Source organism: Pterocles gutturalis, unplaced genomic scaffold, assembly GCF_000699245.1.
Source record: "Pterocles gutturalis isolate BGI_N339 unplaced genomic scaffold, ASM69924v1 scaffold4368, whole genome shotgun sequence".
Lineage (NCBI taxonomy): Eukaryota > Metazoa > Chordata > Aves > Pterocliformes > Pteroclidae > Pterocles > Pterocles gutturalis.
The window spans coordinates 42,870-61,128 of record NW_010120251.1 but is presented as its reverse complement, the minus strand read 5'-3'; the positions used below and the strand labels follow the sequence as shown (position 1 = coordinate 61,128).

The 18,259-nt window shown below is 39.9% G+C and overlaps 1 protein-coding gene across 1 annotated transcript in view; it reads right to left on the bottom strand.

Annotated features, from left to right (window-relative positions):
- Positions 1 to 696: 696 nt before the first annotated feature.
- ADAM22 (ADAM metallopeptidase domain 22) overlaps positions 697 to 18,259 on the bottom strand; it is a 49,152-nt gene continuing 31,589 nt past the window's right edge. Inside the window, exons 9-21 of the mRNA XM_010076819.1 lie at positions 17,287 to 17,453; positions 15,249 to 15,333; positions 14,700 to 14,790; positions 11,567 to 11,618; positions 9,611 to 9,710; positions 5,681 to 5,752; positions 5,050 to 5,142; positions 3,634 to 3,714; positions 3,351 to 3,401; positions 3,003 to 3,066; positions 2,363 to 2,468; positions 1,545 to 1,661; positions 697 to 886 (exon numbers count right to left, since the gene is read on the bottom strand). Coding sequence (XP_010075121.1) covers positions 697 to 886; positions 1,545 to 1,661; positions 2,363 to 2,468; positions 3,003 to 3,066; positions 3,351 to 3,401; positions 3,634 to 3,714; positions 5,050 to 5,142; positions 5,681 to 5,752; positions 9,611 to 9,710; positions 11,567 to 11,618; positions 14,700 to 14,790; positions 15,249 to 15,333; positions 17,287 to 17,453 — 1,269 coding nt within the window. The remainder of the gene's footprint in view (positions 887 to 1,544; positions 1,662 to 2,362; positions 2,469 to 3,002; positions 3,067 to 3,350; positions 3,402 to 3,633; positions 3,715 to 5,049; positions 5,143 to 5,680; positions 5,753 to 9,610; positions 9,711 to 11,566; positions 11,619 to 14,699; positions 14,791 to 15,248; positions 15,334 to 17,286; positions 17,454 to 18,259) is intronic.

Genomic DNA, 18,259 nt, shown 5'->3' with positions numbered 1-18,259 from the left:
TTTACTATTTAATAAATTTAATAACTTGTGCTTTAAGTATATATTTAATAGAGCCATTTATAATTGCCTTGGGAGACTCTGAACCTCAATAACATTATTTTTTCAAAATTTAAGGCAGTGTAAGAGACAAAACACATTATAAAAGAACAACTCCTTTGTTCTCTGCTCAGCTGTAGGGACCTGGACACTGTTTCAAACTGTGTGAGGGAAAAAGGGACTTGCCAGGGCCACAGCAAAGCCATAGGCTGTGCACCAAGCAGAGAAGATGCCACTGCCCTCTTGTCTAGAGCAAAGTAACTCTCAGACAACAAAATCCAACAACTTGATGAACCTTCTTGGCTGTTGACATAATACAGAGGGAATTAAAGAGAGCATTTGTAAGAACAGAAACCCAAATTTCTCAGTTCTTAAACCTTTATACTCTCCAGTATGTTGCCTGAGGAAATATCGAGTTAGCAGAAGTAATAGCAAAGCAATTGATCAATAAAATTTTTGCAAAACTAATACACCCTTACTGTGATTCATTGTTTAAGATGCCTTGACTTGTATGTTTTGTTTACTTGTGTGCCTCCACCCCCTTTCCTTTTCAAAAGCTTCTCCAGTATAAAGACTTCTAGAGTCATGCTGCTGGCTTCCTGAAAGGTCTAGCTAGTACACTACACAACACCAGATACTCAGCAAAAACAGAAAAAAGGATTAAAGAGTACAAGAACATACACCGTGTCCTGAACAAATCTGGCTGCCTGCGGTGCCTGGGCAGGTGCTGAAGTTGAAGGCCTCAGCGGGGAGGCAGCGATGCTCAAGGCACACCATGTCCGGCCCACACGGCGTCCCGTTCTCCACATAGCCCAGGTCCGTCTCCTCATCGAGCTTCACATGGCCGCCACTGCAAGACAACCAACAGGACCCCAGAGACTTGTGCCGTGATTAGATGTGACAGATTGAGAAACTGGGCTCTGGATTGCTGCCTTAATTTCTGTCTGCATTATACAATGCCCATGATCAGGAAAGAATAAGTATTGGCTTATTTATCTTAATGGCACTAACGTGAAACAAATCCAAATGCAGTATATCTACATCAAACAAATGTAATGGTGAAAACAAAGACCATTTTTCCTGTGTAAGAGCCAGTGTTGTGTAAAACATTGACTTTACTTTTGCAGGACTTTGTTTCAGTTTACAGTTGTGTGAAGCTATGAGAACACACTAGGTCTATAACTGGGATTCAGCTAACATATTGCAACGTATTAAGCTGCCAGGTAGCTTTGGCAGTGCAGGCATATGTCCAAGTATTTTGAGTACATTAAGTACTTCACAAACATTAAAGAATGTAAAATCAAGAGGCCAGAGAAGAGTTTTATGTCTGGGACCCCAAAACATGCAGTCAAGCTCCTGAATCTTCACAAAGGTTGAGCTAGAATAATGATTATGTGTTAACAGGAAAAAAAAAAATAATGGAAACAGTTATTTTCCACCTAGGAATGAGAAAGCTGCTTTTCCATGCAAGATGGAGACTCTGTTCTGTGTTCAGGATTTCCAATTACCTGCAATTGTAGACTTTTCCATACTGCAAGATTGACGATGTGATTTCACCATCTAGTTCTCCAAGTCTGGGCACACTGGATATATTGGAGCACAGAAGGTACCCACAAAGCACATCCCTGCATTGAGAAAATAAACAGGTACTTACTGAAAAGAAAATTGGATTAAAATGGACAATCAAAAAATGTGGTTTTCTTCAGTTGCTTTGTAACCTGTTCATTATTCCTTGCTTTTCTCTCACTGACAGTAATTCCCATAAATAATGTCTTGTTTCCCAAGAAAATTTCTCTCCCCAGAGCTTAGACTGGGAAAAGAGTATTTTTTTAAGATGTATTATCAAAAATGCTCCGAATAATAGCAATCAGGGAGCTGTCAAGAACAAACCACATCAAATTGATTTACTATCCTATTAAGATACAGTAACTGGCCCACAGAGGAGAAGCAGTAGTGGCTTTAAACAAACTCTCACATGACATATATGTAAGGGAAATAGAGACATCAAGTTTTATTCAACTGTTGAAGGGACTTTAAAAATTGTGTGCCTTGCCACAGGCTGCTCTCCTCTGCACTGGTAAGCCTCACCAACAGTACTAGGACCACTTTTGGTCCAAGTGCTCCCAAAGCTCAGATGGTGCTCCCTCAACAGAGATCATCTCCTCTCAACACTCCTCTCCCTCCAGAATTTCCTGCACGAAGGTCTGCAGAAGGTGGTCGGAAGTCTGATCTGTACAGAGGCTTTTTGAGCCTCTTCATGCCAGCTAAAGAACCGGACCAGGGATAAAAATCTCATAACAGTTGTTTTCTAAATGAATCAACTTACTGTTTATTGCACTGTATCCAAGAGTCCTTGTCTCTTCCACAGTTTCCTTTCTCAGTCCCTTCAATATTCAGCTTCTCATAGCAGTACCTGTCAGCAGCTGTCACTTCTGAAAAAAACAAATCTCTTCTAAGATGATGAAGACTTCAAAAAGCCAGGTCCTGGGAAATGGTGATGTACAATAAAAGTAAGCAGAGCTTCCCAGTCTGTAAACTGCAGTACCAATAGTCTGCAGGTGGCCTGTGAAACACTGAACAGTGTTCTCAACAAAAAGTTTTATGTTGGCACCACAGGACTGTTTTAAGATTTTGTTCAGATTGACCAGTGTTTATTCGTCCAAAATGTCCAGAAGCCATTGAAATAAATCAATAAATACGAGTATAGGGTCCCTAGGTGGTTCTTAATGAGAAGCTAAATCTAAGACTTCAGAATAATCAGCAATAAGTTAACCAACACCAGAGAAAAAGCTGGAAAGACATCATGGAATGGATGGAAAGACAAAGGAGGGAAAAGGGGGAAGGACATAGAGTCCTAGCTGGTTTTAATGGTTCTGAATATGTCTCTTCCATAATTTTTCTCAGCTGAGATAATCTTCTCAGCCACATGAGTGACAACCTATTTAGACACAATAACATTGACTCACTTTCACCCCAGATATATTTACACTGACGGTCCCTGGTTTTACATCTTCCTCCAAAACAAATACCCTAGAAAGAAAGAAAAGATACGGGAAAAGTTTCAAATAACTCAATTTAACAAAATACATATTTGTTTCATATACATATTTGTCACATGCTTTCTATTGAGGCAAGTAATATGTGATTCTACTTTCTGTTAATTTAAATGCTTAGCTCCAAACACAACTAGCACCCAAAACTTAGGAATGTCAGCACAACTGTCCCAGGTGACTTCCAAAGACCTTAAGCCAAAATCTATCAAAAGAAATCTATGAAAGTGGAAAGAATGTAAAACAAATTGACATGCAAATTACCTGCTTGTTATCACATGAATATCCATCCATTTTATGAATATTGGGCGAACACTATGGAAAGAGAAAATAAGTAATAGATCATAGATCAGACAAGCATGGAAGCAAAGCACACAACAAATGTCATGTGGAAAATTATTTCGGTATCATGCTGGTTTTTTCAGTATCAGCAGGTTTAATACAATTTTTATACACCTTACTATACAAAAGGGTAACTAACATTCAAAGCGATTGAGAGACTACAGGTGGCTTTTTTCATCTCTTGGATAGAAGATACAAAAATCACCTGACTGGAATTTCCTGTGCAGTTCTCTGCAATATCACAATCATTCACTGCTTCTCGGCACAAAACTCCTTTAGGTTCAAACTGAAAAAAAAAGGACATAAAATTAGTGTCTTAATTTCTCCATATCTTCCCTTAAATGCAATGCTTTCACAGAGTTTTAATTAAAACAAAAAATGGGAAATTTGATGTGCTGACTGAAGTGGGAAGACTTTCCTTTCTCTCCTGCAGATGCTGCACCTGTCAAGCCACCGGCCATTTACTGATAGAAGTGGCACCACGCTCTGAGGCACCTCCTCCTGAATGCATTGAGTGTGTGGCCGAGCAGGATAAGTGCTCTCCCAGGACACAAGACCCCTGGTGTTTATCAAACCAATACTGCAGTGGCTTGCAGCATTATCTTGATCAGGTCATTGATTTTTTTCTTCTGAGAATCTTTAGTATGGTGCCTATGTGACCTGGACACTTGAACAACATTCACCCACACTGGCGATCCGCTAATCTTTTATAATATAATAAAATAAAATAAAATAAAATAAAAAGGAACGTGCTTAGGGAAATGTGACCTGTTCCAGAATAATTTGTGCTTTTTCTTTTTTTAACATTAGGATGAGCACAAAGTCAAGAATGTGCTCCACAATTATTACTAATGTTCCTTCTAAGGAAATGAAACCCTCAAATGCCCACAGGCAAATATAAAAATATCACACATAGTACACCACAGTTTTAATAACACTGATAATAATTATCATTATTACTAAATTAGTATAAACAACTGTTTGAAGTCATACTTAGCTTGGCTCCCTTACAGCCAAGACCTGTCTAAACTTCCTTTTACTATTTACTGATGTATCAGGAAGAATACCTTATAGTTTACACAGGGCTTGATTCCCTTTACCCAGTGGGATTTCAGTCAGTCCAAACAAAAGGAGACACAGGCAGAACTAACTGAAGTCAAGTGTCTTTTAGATGAACACTTCTGAACAATTCTGCTAGCTGTGAGTTTTGGGGTTTGTTGTTTTTTGTTTTTTTACTAGATCTGTGGTATGATTTTCCCATTCAGTCTTGTGGGGTAAATTCAGAGCAACAGGTAAGGTGTTGGGAGCAGCACATGGATAAGGATGTGCGTGTTTAAACAAGGACGTCTAATGAAACTTTGTGGAACTTCAACCTGATTCAAAGTTGTCTGAAACTGGAAGGCTTTCATTCATCTCTGCATTTGATCACAACCCCTGCCCCAAGAAGTCCACACTGAAAGACAGGGAATAGCCCCAGAGGAACAAGTTCTCAGCCAATTTTAGAAGGAAAGCTTCCAGAAAAGGAAACACAAAGTCTGGAAGGAAAAAGACATGCTGTGGTGCCTGTAGCCACCTGGATGCACTACCACCAGGACGCTGCAGTGAAGGTCACTGCCCTTACCCGGCACTTCCGACAGCAAAGCCCATTGCTGCACTGCGAGCCTGCCGTCAGGGTGCAAGTATTGCAGCACTCTCCTCCTTCGCTGGCACACTCCTGAGGAACACACACACTTATAACAGAATACATGGGAAAAGCAGATGAGCCCCAAGCTCTCTTATTACTTCTCATCTTAGCATGTTACCTGGACAGACTTTTAACCAGGCTTTTAGGCACCTGGAGGTATAAAAAAAAGCATGCACTGTCAGGTATATGAGCTTTCCTGCACAGCTGTTTGCTATGCAACACAGGAAATAATTTTCCTAACTTCAATGTCAATCACTAAATACTGACATTTTAGCACTGACCAGAGTCATGTTCCCATCTAGGAAAATACTTTCTTTAACATCTTTTAAGGTCTGATTCTGCACAGGTAGCAGAATTATTACTATTACTCTTCAGAATTTATATGATGATAAAACAAAAATGCTGGCCCACATTGTGTTAAACTGGATGTAAAAAGGTAAGAAATTATGAATCCCTTGCTGCAGGACTTTAACATTGCCTGTCTTCCTCCACTTAATGTCAACAGCAGTAGCAGGCAGCACCATGTCCTGCAGAACCTAGTTGCTAATTTAAAGTACACTGCACTTACCGCTATCGTCCCACAGTCACACTCTTCTCCATCTTCCACAAAGCCATTGCCACATTCTGGAGGATCCAGAAGCTGCACGGCAAAATCAGAAATCAAAGGGCATATCTCTCCTAAGGTAATCATTGTCATATTTATATGATCTAGTAAATGTGTATGTTTGGTGGCCCTGCCAGGCAGGGGGGTTGGAACTACATGATCCTTGAGGTCCCTTCCAACCCGGGTCATTCTATGATTCTATGATTCTATGATTTATTGTGTATAACATGTCTTTTTAGCTAGCACTCCAAATGCATTAATCAAAACACAGTACCCACAACTCAGGAAGAAGTTGACTAGAAACAACACAAACGAAATGTGAGAGAATGAATAATGCTGTGAATTAATTCCACAATACTGCAAAGTCACATGGCATCTTCTGTGAGAGACTGTGATTTTTACAGTAGATTCAGTTTGAGCAGAAGCCACAATGAAAAAACAAAAGGTGTGAAAATAAAAAAGAAATTAAAACAATATGACATTTTCATTATCATCACAGGGGTTGCAATTGCCATTGTTCTGGAATTCAAGTGATGAGGGCTGCATCCTCGGTTGATGCCTGCATAATACCTTCAGAAGGAATAGCCATTAAAAAATTGTCCTCTGGGAGCACGTGGCTTAGAAATGCAGGGAGAGCGGAGAGGCTGGGTTTCTTTGTCAGTTTTTGTTGCAATTTCATGCTTTTTCCTTCCTTTTTTCTCTACCACAGTTGGGAACTTTGAGTAGTTTTCCATAAGCATGTGTCACAGGCAGACAAGAAACTACAGCTGATGAGGCTTCCTCCCCTTCCCTTCAGCCTCCTCACTAAACTGTACCTTAAAATGTCTAAATCTGTACATTTCTACTAGTAGTTTACTTTCCCAGAGGCAAGATTCATTCACCATTTTTCACATAGGACCCATGCTATGTTATCTTTTAATGGACATCTACACTCTGTTCTTTCCAGTTTCATTGCTTCCATTTTCCTAAAATTTCTAGAGGAAATTCCCCAAAAAGAAAACGAAATGGTTTGGTTTTGTTTGTTTTTTTTTTTTTTTGGCATGACAAAACATAAGAGTACTTATATTACATAAATAAGGCATATAAGTGTGTCACCAAGACTAAAATTTTGCAGATTGTCCTCTGAGTTCTCCAATTAAACCAGGATCGCTCCAGAAACCATTCTGCTCACAAGGTATCTGCACAAGTACATCACTCACGGTGTACAGTGCACTATTCTCTGGCAGCTGCCTTGCTGCTAAGTAGCCCACAGGAGGGAGCATCACCCCACATATACCACTGTGCCACAAACCAGCCTGAGGCTTGTGGTACAGGCTGCATGCTATTATTAGATATCCCTATTGAAATGGAAATTTTACTGCAGTATGAAATGCATATATAGAATGTTACATTAAATGTAAGCAAGCAATTATCTTTTAGAATTATTAAAGAGTTGTTAAAATGGCTTGTTCCCTATATATTTTTCCAGACATTCATACTTCTTCGGTATCTCTAGGTGTGCTGCACGATACAGACAACTAGATAGTGGTAACAGAGGGTCCTGCCTTAAAACACTGGGCCAATTTGCTGCAGTACATAGGGATAGCTAAATATGAAATGGAAGGAAAAAAAAACATGAAAAACAAGTTGTGTAACTTTTCCCCAAAAGTAATGGAATTCATCCATTCATTTGAAAAGAGCATACTCTCAATCTGCTCTGGCAGTCATTGACATAATTTTTGGGGTCACAGCTGATCTTACAGTGGAGCACTGTTAAACACTGCACCTTGTCACATCAGTTTTCCTTTATCTCAAATTTCTTCAAAAGCAAAAGTAAGTTTGTGTTTCACCATCTTTGACAGCCTTGTGAATTAGACAGACATCCATTGACAGTAACTTTAAACTAACCCAAACAACAATACATGAAAGGGTCTAAATCATCCTGGTTTCCACATCTAACTTTCACATTTCCACATGCCATTAGAAAAAACTGTAAATGCTGTCAATTTTTTTTTTCCCTTTCCAATTTAATTTTTTTTTCAAGTGACAGATGTGTAAATGAACATAATTGCCAAACCAATCCCAAATAAAACACATTACACTATGGAAACAATTCGCTCGGCAAAGAAATAAAACCACCAATATTTCTCTTGACCTTTAATGAGATGAGGAAAAGCAAACTTTTAAAATGCAGGTGCATTTCAAAGAATGATAAATCTTACATCTTATTAATGAATTACAGTGCTTTCTCTCCACTTTTAATAATACATTCTTCCACGAAAAGGAGACCTTTGAGAGATAAGCAGACTCAGATTTAATGCCTTCTCTTCCCCTCTTGAACATTTACTGAAATTCTGTGGTTGTCGGAACACGCACATTTTCTCAGCAATTCCAGGAGGAACATACATCACTCCACAACTGACTTTCTCTTTTACATCTGTGACCACCTCAGCTATCAAGCCTTTTTTCTGTGTTAGACTGTCTTTCTGCCTTAGCCTCTTTCCTTTGCTTGTTGAAAGACAGATATTAAATAGAGGACAAGGTTAATTATACATAGAGTCAAGTTCATTATCCTGATTACTTTACATTTTAACACATGCTTCAGTAAATGGAGGAGGAATATACTGAAACCCTACCACAAATCCTCCATTGTAGAAGTGCTTGCATCCTAGCTCTTTAGCCTTGTTTTGTATTTATCTCCCTTAATGTCTCAGCTAATCATTTCACACTATTTGCAGCCTTCACATGAATACACCTGTTTAACAGGCCAAAATGGAGATAAGAGAAGCAAATACTATCTAAAGATATATTCCCCACTTCTCCTGATTTCCAAGACTCATGCAGCAAGACCTCTGATTTCATACTTTAGAGGCAAATTTGGAGGGGACGGGTCAGTCATTTAAGTGGGTCCTAATGCTTTCGTAGCTCTCCTGCCCCCAAGCCTTTAGGGAGGTAACGTACCCCACCAAATGAGGCAAGGTACAGTGGCACTGAGGACCAGGGTCCAGCAGGGATTCACCAGCCTTCCTTGTCTGGGGGACTAACCAGCACAAGGCACAGCTGTGCAGAGCCACACGTGATGGCCTAGAGCTAAGATGATCTGAGCACTTCTCTCCAGACACGTTTCTCCCCCTGCACACTGGGTTCAGGGGATCACAGACCCTGGTGACTGAGACGAGGACTGTGTGGGCAGTGCCTGGTGAATGAGGAGTGGGATGGGTGCCCAGCAGCCATGGGCTCTCCAAGTGTCTATCCCCTACTCCTTGCAGCTTTCTCTCCTGCTCTGCCTCTTCCAGCTTTAGAAAAACTAGTCCCAGCTTTCAAACTGTTCTGAGCGCCACTGTAAAAACTATGCCTTCTCCAAACATGGACAATACCACAACCACTTGTAAACACTGGTGCCTGCAAAGCTGCTGGGCTGCACAGCAGTGCACTCCCTGCAGAGGCTCTAGGAGCCGTGTCTTCATCTTGGGAGAGATGTGAAATAAAAGCAATCTTACTTCAGGTTGCAGAGTTTTGTACAAAAGGACAACAGTTCAACACAAATTAGGACTCAAGTGGTGCAAAAGGTTACCAAAACACTTAAAACCTCAGCAAGCAAATTCAGCAACAGGTTGTATTTACAATATTCAAAACAAATTGCAAGAGGGATAGTTCTAGATCAAAGCCTGTGGGAACTCTGTTGGACATTAAAGCACTTAGTAAAAATTTATTTAAATATAATTTTCAAACTATTATGAACGAAAATCAGCTAATTTCACTCATATGTCACCAGAAAATTTAGAACTTAGAGAGAACCAGAAATATCAAAATTACAGGTGAGTTTTTTTCCAACATTATAATTTTCCTTCTTCTTGGTTTCATTTAAATTAGAAATAGAACAGAAATAATACCCGATAATAAGGTAATACTTACTTTGGTTGGTTTATTGAAAAGGCAGGCTCCACCTCCACTGTTTAAAAATTCATGATACTCTTCAATATCACATTTGGAGAACTTGCTTGGAAGATAATACCTGCACAGAAAAAAGGTAGCAGGATTACTTTCTATAGTGCTTTTTACACTATAATTTCTTTCTTCAAAATAGCAGGAGAAATAGAATGCTATACTTAAGAAAAAGTACAAAAACACATAGTTCAGAATCAGTGACTGTCTGCTTGTAACTCTATCTAATTTGTAAATCATTTTAGTAAATGAGAAAGAACTTTCAACAGTGACAGAGAGCTCACGGAAAGTGAGAGTCTAAAACATTAGACTAAGTCATTTCATGCCAAATACCATGAATCTTATTACACAGTGTACAGTTCTCACAAATACGAATTGTTCCACTAACAGGCCTGATCTCAGAAATACATTTATTTCTTCCCATACATACCACAAGAGACAAAGATTGCTCATACTTAATTTCCCTTTGAGATAAAATTGCTCTCCTGGCCCACAGAATTTTTATATAATAGAGCTACATCACTTTAAAACACACTTCTAACATTTTGGCTTCCCCCTCTCATGTGCCCCACTGAATTCATTCAAGTACAGAGTGCCAACCTAAGGCACAGTGCACCACCTAAAACCAATATGATGCAGAGAATCTTTGCACGGATCCTTTCCACAAGGAAAGAATTTTTCCCAAAGTAACTTAAGTGATCTTTATATTCAGGTCCTTAGTCATGAACGTACTTATGCCTCAAACAGATTTGGGAGTCTCAAAAGCCTTCCTGCATCAGCTCATCGCTGGACAAAAAAATATTAGCAGAAGCAGTATACAAAATAATCCTGCATTGCTAGGAGTGATGGCTTGCAAGTCATATTGGTCTTTTCCATCTCTAGTGTTTATGATTTAGGTCTAAAGACTACAGAGAATATCGGATTCATCATCCTTCATCAATAAGCTATGTAAACACAAGCTTTTTTTGTGTACCTAATTATCTGAAAGCTTTCTATTTCAGATAAAGAATTACAGACCATTAGATACAGAATCTCTTTTGCAAAAAACAAGAATGCTTCTCAGATTGGCTTTTTAACATACAAAAAAATCAGAAAAATCCTATCCAGTATGCTTTTAGGTAGACAAGGTGAAAAGGCACACATTCACTCTTCTGAATCGCCTTCAATGAAATATGTTTCTTTGTTCAAAATTCTTCTGACCACAAGCTATCATGAAAATTTGCAGGTCAGTTTGCAATTAATTTAAAATGCACTGTCTGTATCTAAAACCAGATTATAGCTTAATTCATATACACGACAAAAGACGGGCCTGTAATATGAAGAATTAAGGTCTCAATATACACATTAGAAAGCATCAATTTTCATCTAGCAGCAAAAATTTGCTGATTCACTGGTGTTTAGATAAAATCTCCCTGGTGACATTATACGTAGGTGTAAGTATACTCAACTTCCAACGGAAGCAGTTTTTCTAACATTGTCACACAAACTGGACAATACAAATGATAGCTATAGATGAAAGATTCCAACAGAAACACTGAAAATGAGACGTATTTAAGCAATTTGAGAATAGTATTTCAAGAATTAGGATGTGTCATTATTCCCACAATTCAACAGCAAACTCACAGGAGAAAAGAAGCTAAGCATGCTTCTGCTTCTCTGCAATGACCTGTCTTGGCTGTTGAGCCCTGCGCTTTGTGAGTTAAACCAGTGGTCACTAAAAATCCTCACATATCGTCTCACTAACTCACTTATTCACACATTTCTTTGAAAGTGTCTTTTCTATGTATATTATACAGCTAATACCTTACTTTCTGAAAAACAAATCACAGAAAATATTCTGCAGAACCACAAAAGGCACACATTTTCACACCTTTCCTTTACGTCACTGCATAAAGGACATGACTTTCCTCTAGTGAAATGTCTTACCCCGTGTCTCCCATTATGCATCCAGACCACGTATCTTCACACTTACACTCACCTGACAAGAAAAACAACAAAAACAATTTACATCTTGAGTCCTGTGAGTCCAAAATAATGCATTTCTTACCACAAAAACCACACTGTAGTCAATTCCATTTCATATTTAAATACAAATTAAAAAGAATAATCATAGAATCACAGAATCATAGAATGGCCTGGGTTAAAAAGGACCTTAAAGATCATCTAGTTTCAACCCCCCTGCTGTGGGCAGGGTTGCCAACCACTAGAGCAGCCTGCCCAGAGCCCCATCCAAACACAGAGCTGTTGACCACAACCCTTTGGCTGTGACCAGCCAACCAGTTCTTTATCCATTGAACAGTCCATCGTTCAAATCCATACCTCTCAAATTTAGAGAGAAGGATGTGGTGAGGGACCATGTCAAAGGCTTGGCACAAGTCCAGGTAAATTACATCTGTCACCCTTCCTTTGTCCACTGATGCTGTCACTCCATCATAGAAGGCCACCAGATTGGTCAGGCAAGATCTGCCTTTGGTGAAGCCATGTTGGCTGTCCCGGATCACATCTTGGTCTAATGCGTGCCTGAACATGGCTTTGAGGAGGATCTGCTCCATGATCTTCCCAGGCACAGAGGTGAGGCTCACCGGCCTGTAGTACCCTGGGTCTTCTTTTCTCCCTTTCTTAAAAATAGGAGTAATGTTTCCCTTTTTCCAGTTACCGGGGACTTCGCCAGACAGCCATGATTTTTCAAATACGATGTAGAGTGGCTTGGCAACCACATCAGCTGGCCCTTTCAGAACCCTGGGATGTATATCATCTGGCCCCATAGACTTATATACATTCAGTGACATGAGGTGGTCTCAGACTTGTTCTGCTGTTCTGCTCACCTAGAGGTTCAGGGTCCTGACAGACATGGGAAGCCTGAATTTGCTGGTTCATTGCACACCTTAGTTTAAGTGTATCAATGCACGCTGGCAAACCTTATTTCAAAAACTATACATGACTCTATGCAATTCTGAGCTTTGAAAATATGTTTTGATTTTTTTTCTCTCCCTTAAAATGAAGTTAGGGGAAACCGCAGTATCAGCCTCTAGCACTTTGCAAATCATGAGTCAGCTCTCCTGCCTTCTCCCATGTCATGATATTTGATTTCCAAATTTTCAGAGTAAAAAAAAATAAACAATTTTAACCCTTCTTCTGATTTTTTAGTTCTCTTCTACTACTATGCTAATGTGACTAGGGAAATCTTTGTTTGAAAAGAAACCTAAACAATAATGCACACAAAAATGCATAAAATGGTCTGTAAACACAAGCCAGTATAGCAGGATCTAACAGCTTTTTCCTCTGCTCTCCCTCCCCTCCCTGCCTGCCTCTCTTCAGCCCTGCCAGGCTGCCTGGGATCACTTTGTTCTGGTCTCAGCCCTCCACTTTCAAAACTGTGACCTTTGTCTCTTTCTGTACCTATGCTTTGCACATATTGGGCCCCTCACCACAAGGAGGACATCGAGGTGCTGGAGCAGGTCCAGAGAAGGGCAACAAAGCTGGTGAAGGGTCTGGAGCACAGGTCTTATGAGGAGCGGCGGAGGGAGCTGGGGTTGTTTAGTCTGGAGAAGAGAAGGCTGAGAGGAGACCTTATCACTCTCTACAGCTACCTAAAAGGAGGTTGTAGTGATGTGGGTGCTGGCCTCTTCTCTAAAGTAACAAGTGATAGGACAAGAGGAAATGGCCTCAAGTTGCGCCAGGGAAGGTTTAGGCCAGATATTAGGAAAAATTTCTTCACTGAAAGAGTGATCAGGCATTGGAACAGGCTGCCCAGGGAAGTGGTGGAGTCACCATCCCTGGAGGTGTCCAAGAAACGTGTAGATGTGGTGCTTAGGGACATGGTTTAGTGAGTTAGGTGGTGTTGGGTTGGACTTGATAATCCTTGAGGTCTTTCCTAACCTTAATGATTCTATGATTCTATGATATACTTTCACCTTTCTCTTTCTGCAATTTGCCTTACTGTAATACATGAACATCAACTTACTGCTTCCATTTTAAAAGTACAATTAAAAAGGAAACAAGGTTCTGCCCAACAGTTGCATTCTCCTCCCTCCCCCCCAAAACCGTGTCCTGCCCCTCTGCTCAGCTGAAAGAAAGGAAACCACCACCATTATTGCTTTCACTTTTACCCCGCTTGAGTATCAGGTTAATAATATGCAGCTGGAAAATGAATACTGAACATGTCAATAGCACAGAGCATCCATCCTACATTTCTGAATATTTTTCAAAATAAAATTACGTAAACTGTAAAAACCTTTACATGCCGATGTATCTCTGCATTATATACTGTCTGAAATGCCTGAAAACAAGTTCACCCAAGCAGAGTTTTAGTACTCAATGTAGTAACTTATTTATATGTAAGCCACATAAGTACACATGATCCAATAACTAAGCACTCCAATTTATCATCTAAATTGATTCAAAACTGTATTATTATTTTAATCATCCATTGTCCTCCATGTGCTGGGACTTCATGTAACATGGAAGCAGGGAGGGTGAGGTGCTTGTTGTGAGCCAGAGATCTCAATTAAGGCATTGCAGGTAAATAGGGGATACTAAGAAGTTGAATACCAAGGTTACAGCAGATAAACGGTAGCAGTATGGTGGCAAATACAGGAGATTTGGGTAATCTACAAGAGGAATTCAATCAAGGCAAACAGGGAAAAAGCTATGTTGCCAAAATGGTCCTGCGTAACAGGATTGAGGTGGCTTCTCATCATGCCCAGGCCTAATAACCTATGTTTCCACCTCTGCACTGTAAAACGGCAGCCATTCAGTCGGTGAGTGTGACATCGATCTCCCTGAAATGAACAGAAGTGGCAGACACCTTTATGATCTTTTTTTAATGAAATGGTGACAACAGTGCTGCCAGCAATTATGGACAGGAGGACATCACATCATTTCAATGGAGAAAAATTAATGATATGTCAGCTTATCCTCATGTTATTACAAGAAAAATAAAAATATTCCAACATTGTTAGAAACATGGGGAAAAAATACATATCAGAGAGACACTGATAAGATCCTCCACCTTTCAAGATTTTCTCTCGAGACAGAGTGAAAAAGCAAACAACCTTACCACTTATAAGTTTTCTTCTGTCTGAGAAAATGCCAATGTTTTGGGCCAAGGTCTGTGCCAGGGTAACTGCCATTAAGTCTGGCTTTCCAAACTGAAAGAAACAGGCAAGGTCAGAAGAATAATCAGTTACGGACAGGTATTTCCGGTACAAGTGAAGCTTTTCTAATTTCAAGGCAATAAAAGGCAAAATCAGATGCACAGCATTGGAGATCTTATTTCAGAGCAGCTAGATAACGGACAAGTGAGGAAAACTAAACTAAACTAAATGTATGGACAAGCTAAGTAAGAGAAAGTCTGTTTCCTTCTCGCCATTGTGGTTGCAAGTATGAATGACGGGATATTGAGGAATCTGCTGAAAAGTGTATTTGATTTCATATCTGACTTTATTCACTCATCACTCCTCATTGAGACATCCCTTCTATAGAGCTGCACTAAAACTCTGCACCAGGAAAGAAGCAGAAAGATATCTTGAGGAACATATCTGTAGTGAATAGCTTCTGTGCAGATAAATTTCCAACACTTTTTGCTCATACCAGTATCCCCACCTACCTCATTCACACCTCCGCCTTTAAGCAAGGAGCAGATTCCACCAGTGTGGGCTACACCACTCCGACTGCTCTGAAATCGACTCCCCCTTTGACAAAAAAGGAAAAGAAAAGAAAGTTTACCCTGCTCAGCCCATGAGTTTTCTACCTACCCATTCTAGTATTTACTGTTCTGACTTCCAAATGAGAAACTGTCATTTGCAAATGCTGGTTGCCACCACTATGCTACTATGCAAAATCAAAATGAGAAAAACAGATAACCACTCACAAACCTCACATGACAAACCATCTCCAGAGAAGTTACACCACCTTCCCTCCTCCTTCTCAGACTACCTAACTTAAGAAAGCATAAGAAGGGGGCTATTTTGCCAGACCACCTGAATCTCAGAAGCCTTTTGTTCGTTGAAATACTACTGCAGGAAGTGAATTCTACTGACATGTGGTACAGACAGAGTACAGGAGAGGCCACCATGCTGCCAATGCATGGGTGACTAGTAAAAAGACGTGTCTAGCTGGGCAATGCTGATGTGGCAAAACTTAAAGGGAGATGCGTCAGTGGCTCCCTGATGCAGAGGTAGGTGAAAACTTCCTGGAACTGCAGTCAATCTCATCCAAGGGACAGACGCACTCTGAGCTGAAACCTAATCATCTCTTCGGTGCTGACTACATCAGCATGAATGACTGACAGTTACTGGAGACAAAATATACTCTGCTCCACTTCAGAGTACTGATCCATCCAAGCTTCAGCAAATTGTTTTTTTCAAAGGAAAACAAGACAAACACCAAGAAACAATACAATGGGCTAACCATGCTGAAGGTGGCAGTTCCTCTGTGACTGGTACACCATCACACCAGCCAACCTCACCTCCCAACTTAGCCTTGTCTCACAATTCCAGAAACTGGTGTTTCTAAATGGTCTATGAACGCAATACATCAAACATCAGTGGTGGTGTTATGGACAGCACTGGAATTAGCATTGCACAGGTATCTAGAGTCCCAGTCACAAGACAAATAAGGCCCTCTTTTGTCCTAGCCAAGCCACAAACATTTATGAGAACAAGACTTCCTCCAAAGACCTTATAATATCACCAGAGATGATACATGAAGGATGTGAGAAAACCCGATTCCCATTTTACAGATGAAGAACTGAGACACAAAGAAACCAATATCTGCAAACACCACTTGCAGATCTTACTGGTTCTCTTCATGGCAAAAGCTAACAACAATAAATCAGCATGTGTGAAAATTCTGAGAGGCTGAATACTGGGGTTGGGTATCCTGGCACCCTATCAGAGTCATGTGAAAGTGAAGTGTTTAGGTTAAGTTTATTCATAACAGGCTCCTGCAACAGTCAGCAAAGAGGGATAATGACTCCAAGAAAGCAATTCATCTGGCCTGTCTCGTGTGGATCAAAAATCTCAGCCATAACCCTCTCCTCTATTTTTTGCAGATACATTTTGTTATATCAATCTTTCCAAAATAATTTAGAGATTTAGAGAAAATAACATTCCTCTCAGCTTATTCTTCTTACATCACATGTCTCTCTGGAGAACAAACTGTTTTGAGGATCTGAAACACTTCAGTAATCCTGCAGCATGCAGGGTCATTCACAAAGTAAAGCAGCCCATAGCGCTTTTTAAGCAGGAAACCTCATTGGTTTCAAAACCAATGATCCGCTTTTAAATAATACAGCAGGGCTGTCTGTGCTCTACTGCTGAAGAAGCTAACCTCCGAGGTGGAACCATGCATCACCCTCCAGGCAGCTGCGCTTGCGGAACAGGTAACTGCACAGAATAACCAAGGATTACAGTGCATGCAGCTCAGGCTTAGTACATTAAAACTAAAATGAGAGTCAAACCTCTAGTTGCACCAGCAGGCAGCTTGTGCATTAACTTTCTCCCACCTCCCCATCAGAAAGATTATTTTCTGAATTATTGTGGATTACACTCACAACAGAAAGGAGATGCATCAGCCACTTGTGATAAGCAACCCCCAAGGAAAGAAAAAAACCCAGCAATAAAACATCACACAAGGTTACGTACGAAAAAAGGTGAACTGCGTCACTTTTCTCTCTGATAAAATCCCTCCTATATTTCATAAACTCACGCAGGGTCACCAAAGGGTTTTCAGATATGGTGAACTTGTTATCAGTAGCCCAGGTTTCCATGGCAACCAATACTATCCTGGTGTTAAGTTGTTCTTTATATATCTAGTACATTAACAGAACGAACAAATAAATTATGTCAAATAGAATAAAGGTGAGTTTTACTCCTTTTTTGTAATAGTTTGCATTTTCACATAACTAAATATTTAGCTTGTTCCAGCACACTTTGGGTTCTCCCAGGTGATTCTACCTCCCTTAAAAAACAACAAATGTGAAAATAAAGTAAAATCTAAATTTTAGACCTAATTCTTCAATCCTCTCAGCCTGCAACTCATCCTTTGCAGGTCCTACACAGGCAGAGGTGCATAGAAGATAAATTTTTTTTAAAAAGTTACTACAGAACCATTGCAAATAGTTCAAAGATTTGGAATTACCGAGTCTTTTATAACATCCAGCTCAGCCCAGTGACACACAAGGGCTCTTTTATACCAAATAATGATCTATAAAACTACAGTTTTCACTATTATACACCTCTACAGGAGTATTTAAACTCATGCTGGCTGAATCACAAAAAAGGGCCATCCTTTCAATGCTGGGGGTTAATACTCCACATCAAATACTTTAAAGAGTGGGGATCGCATTTTTCTTTATCTAGTAACACTTTTCTGAGGTGAGGTGCAGGAGCCAGCAGCTCATCCAACTTAGCGCCACAAACACAATCCACATAATCCACCTGTATGTCACTATTCTAACTCATTTACTCAAACATGCCTTTTCTGTAGAAATTTTAGTGCATTCTCATTTCAGATTGTCTTTTGGGTATCAGGTTGTCAACACAGAGATTCTCTGTTTAAAATTGTCATATCTAAGGTGCTCTTTAAAACTCAGGCTCTAGGGATTGATTAAGCAGG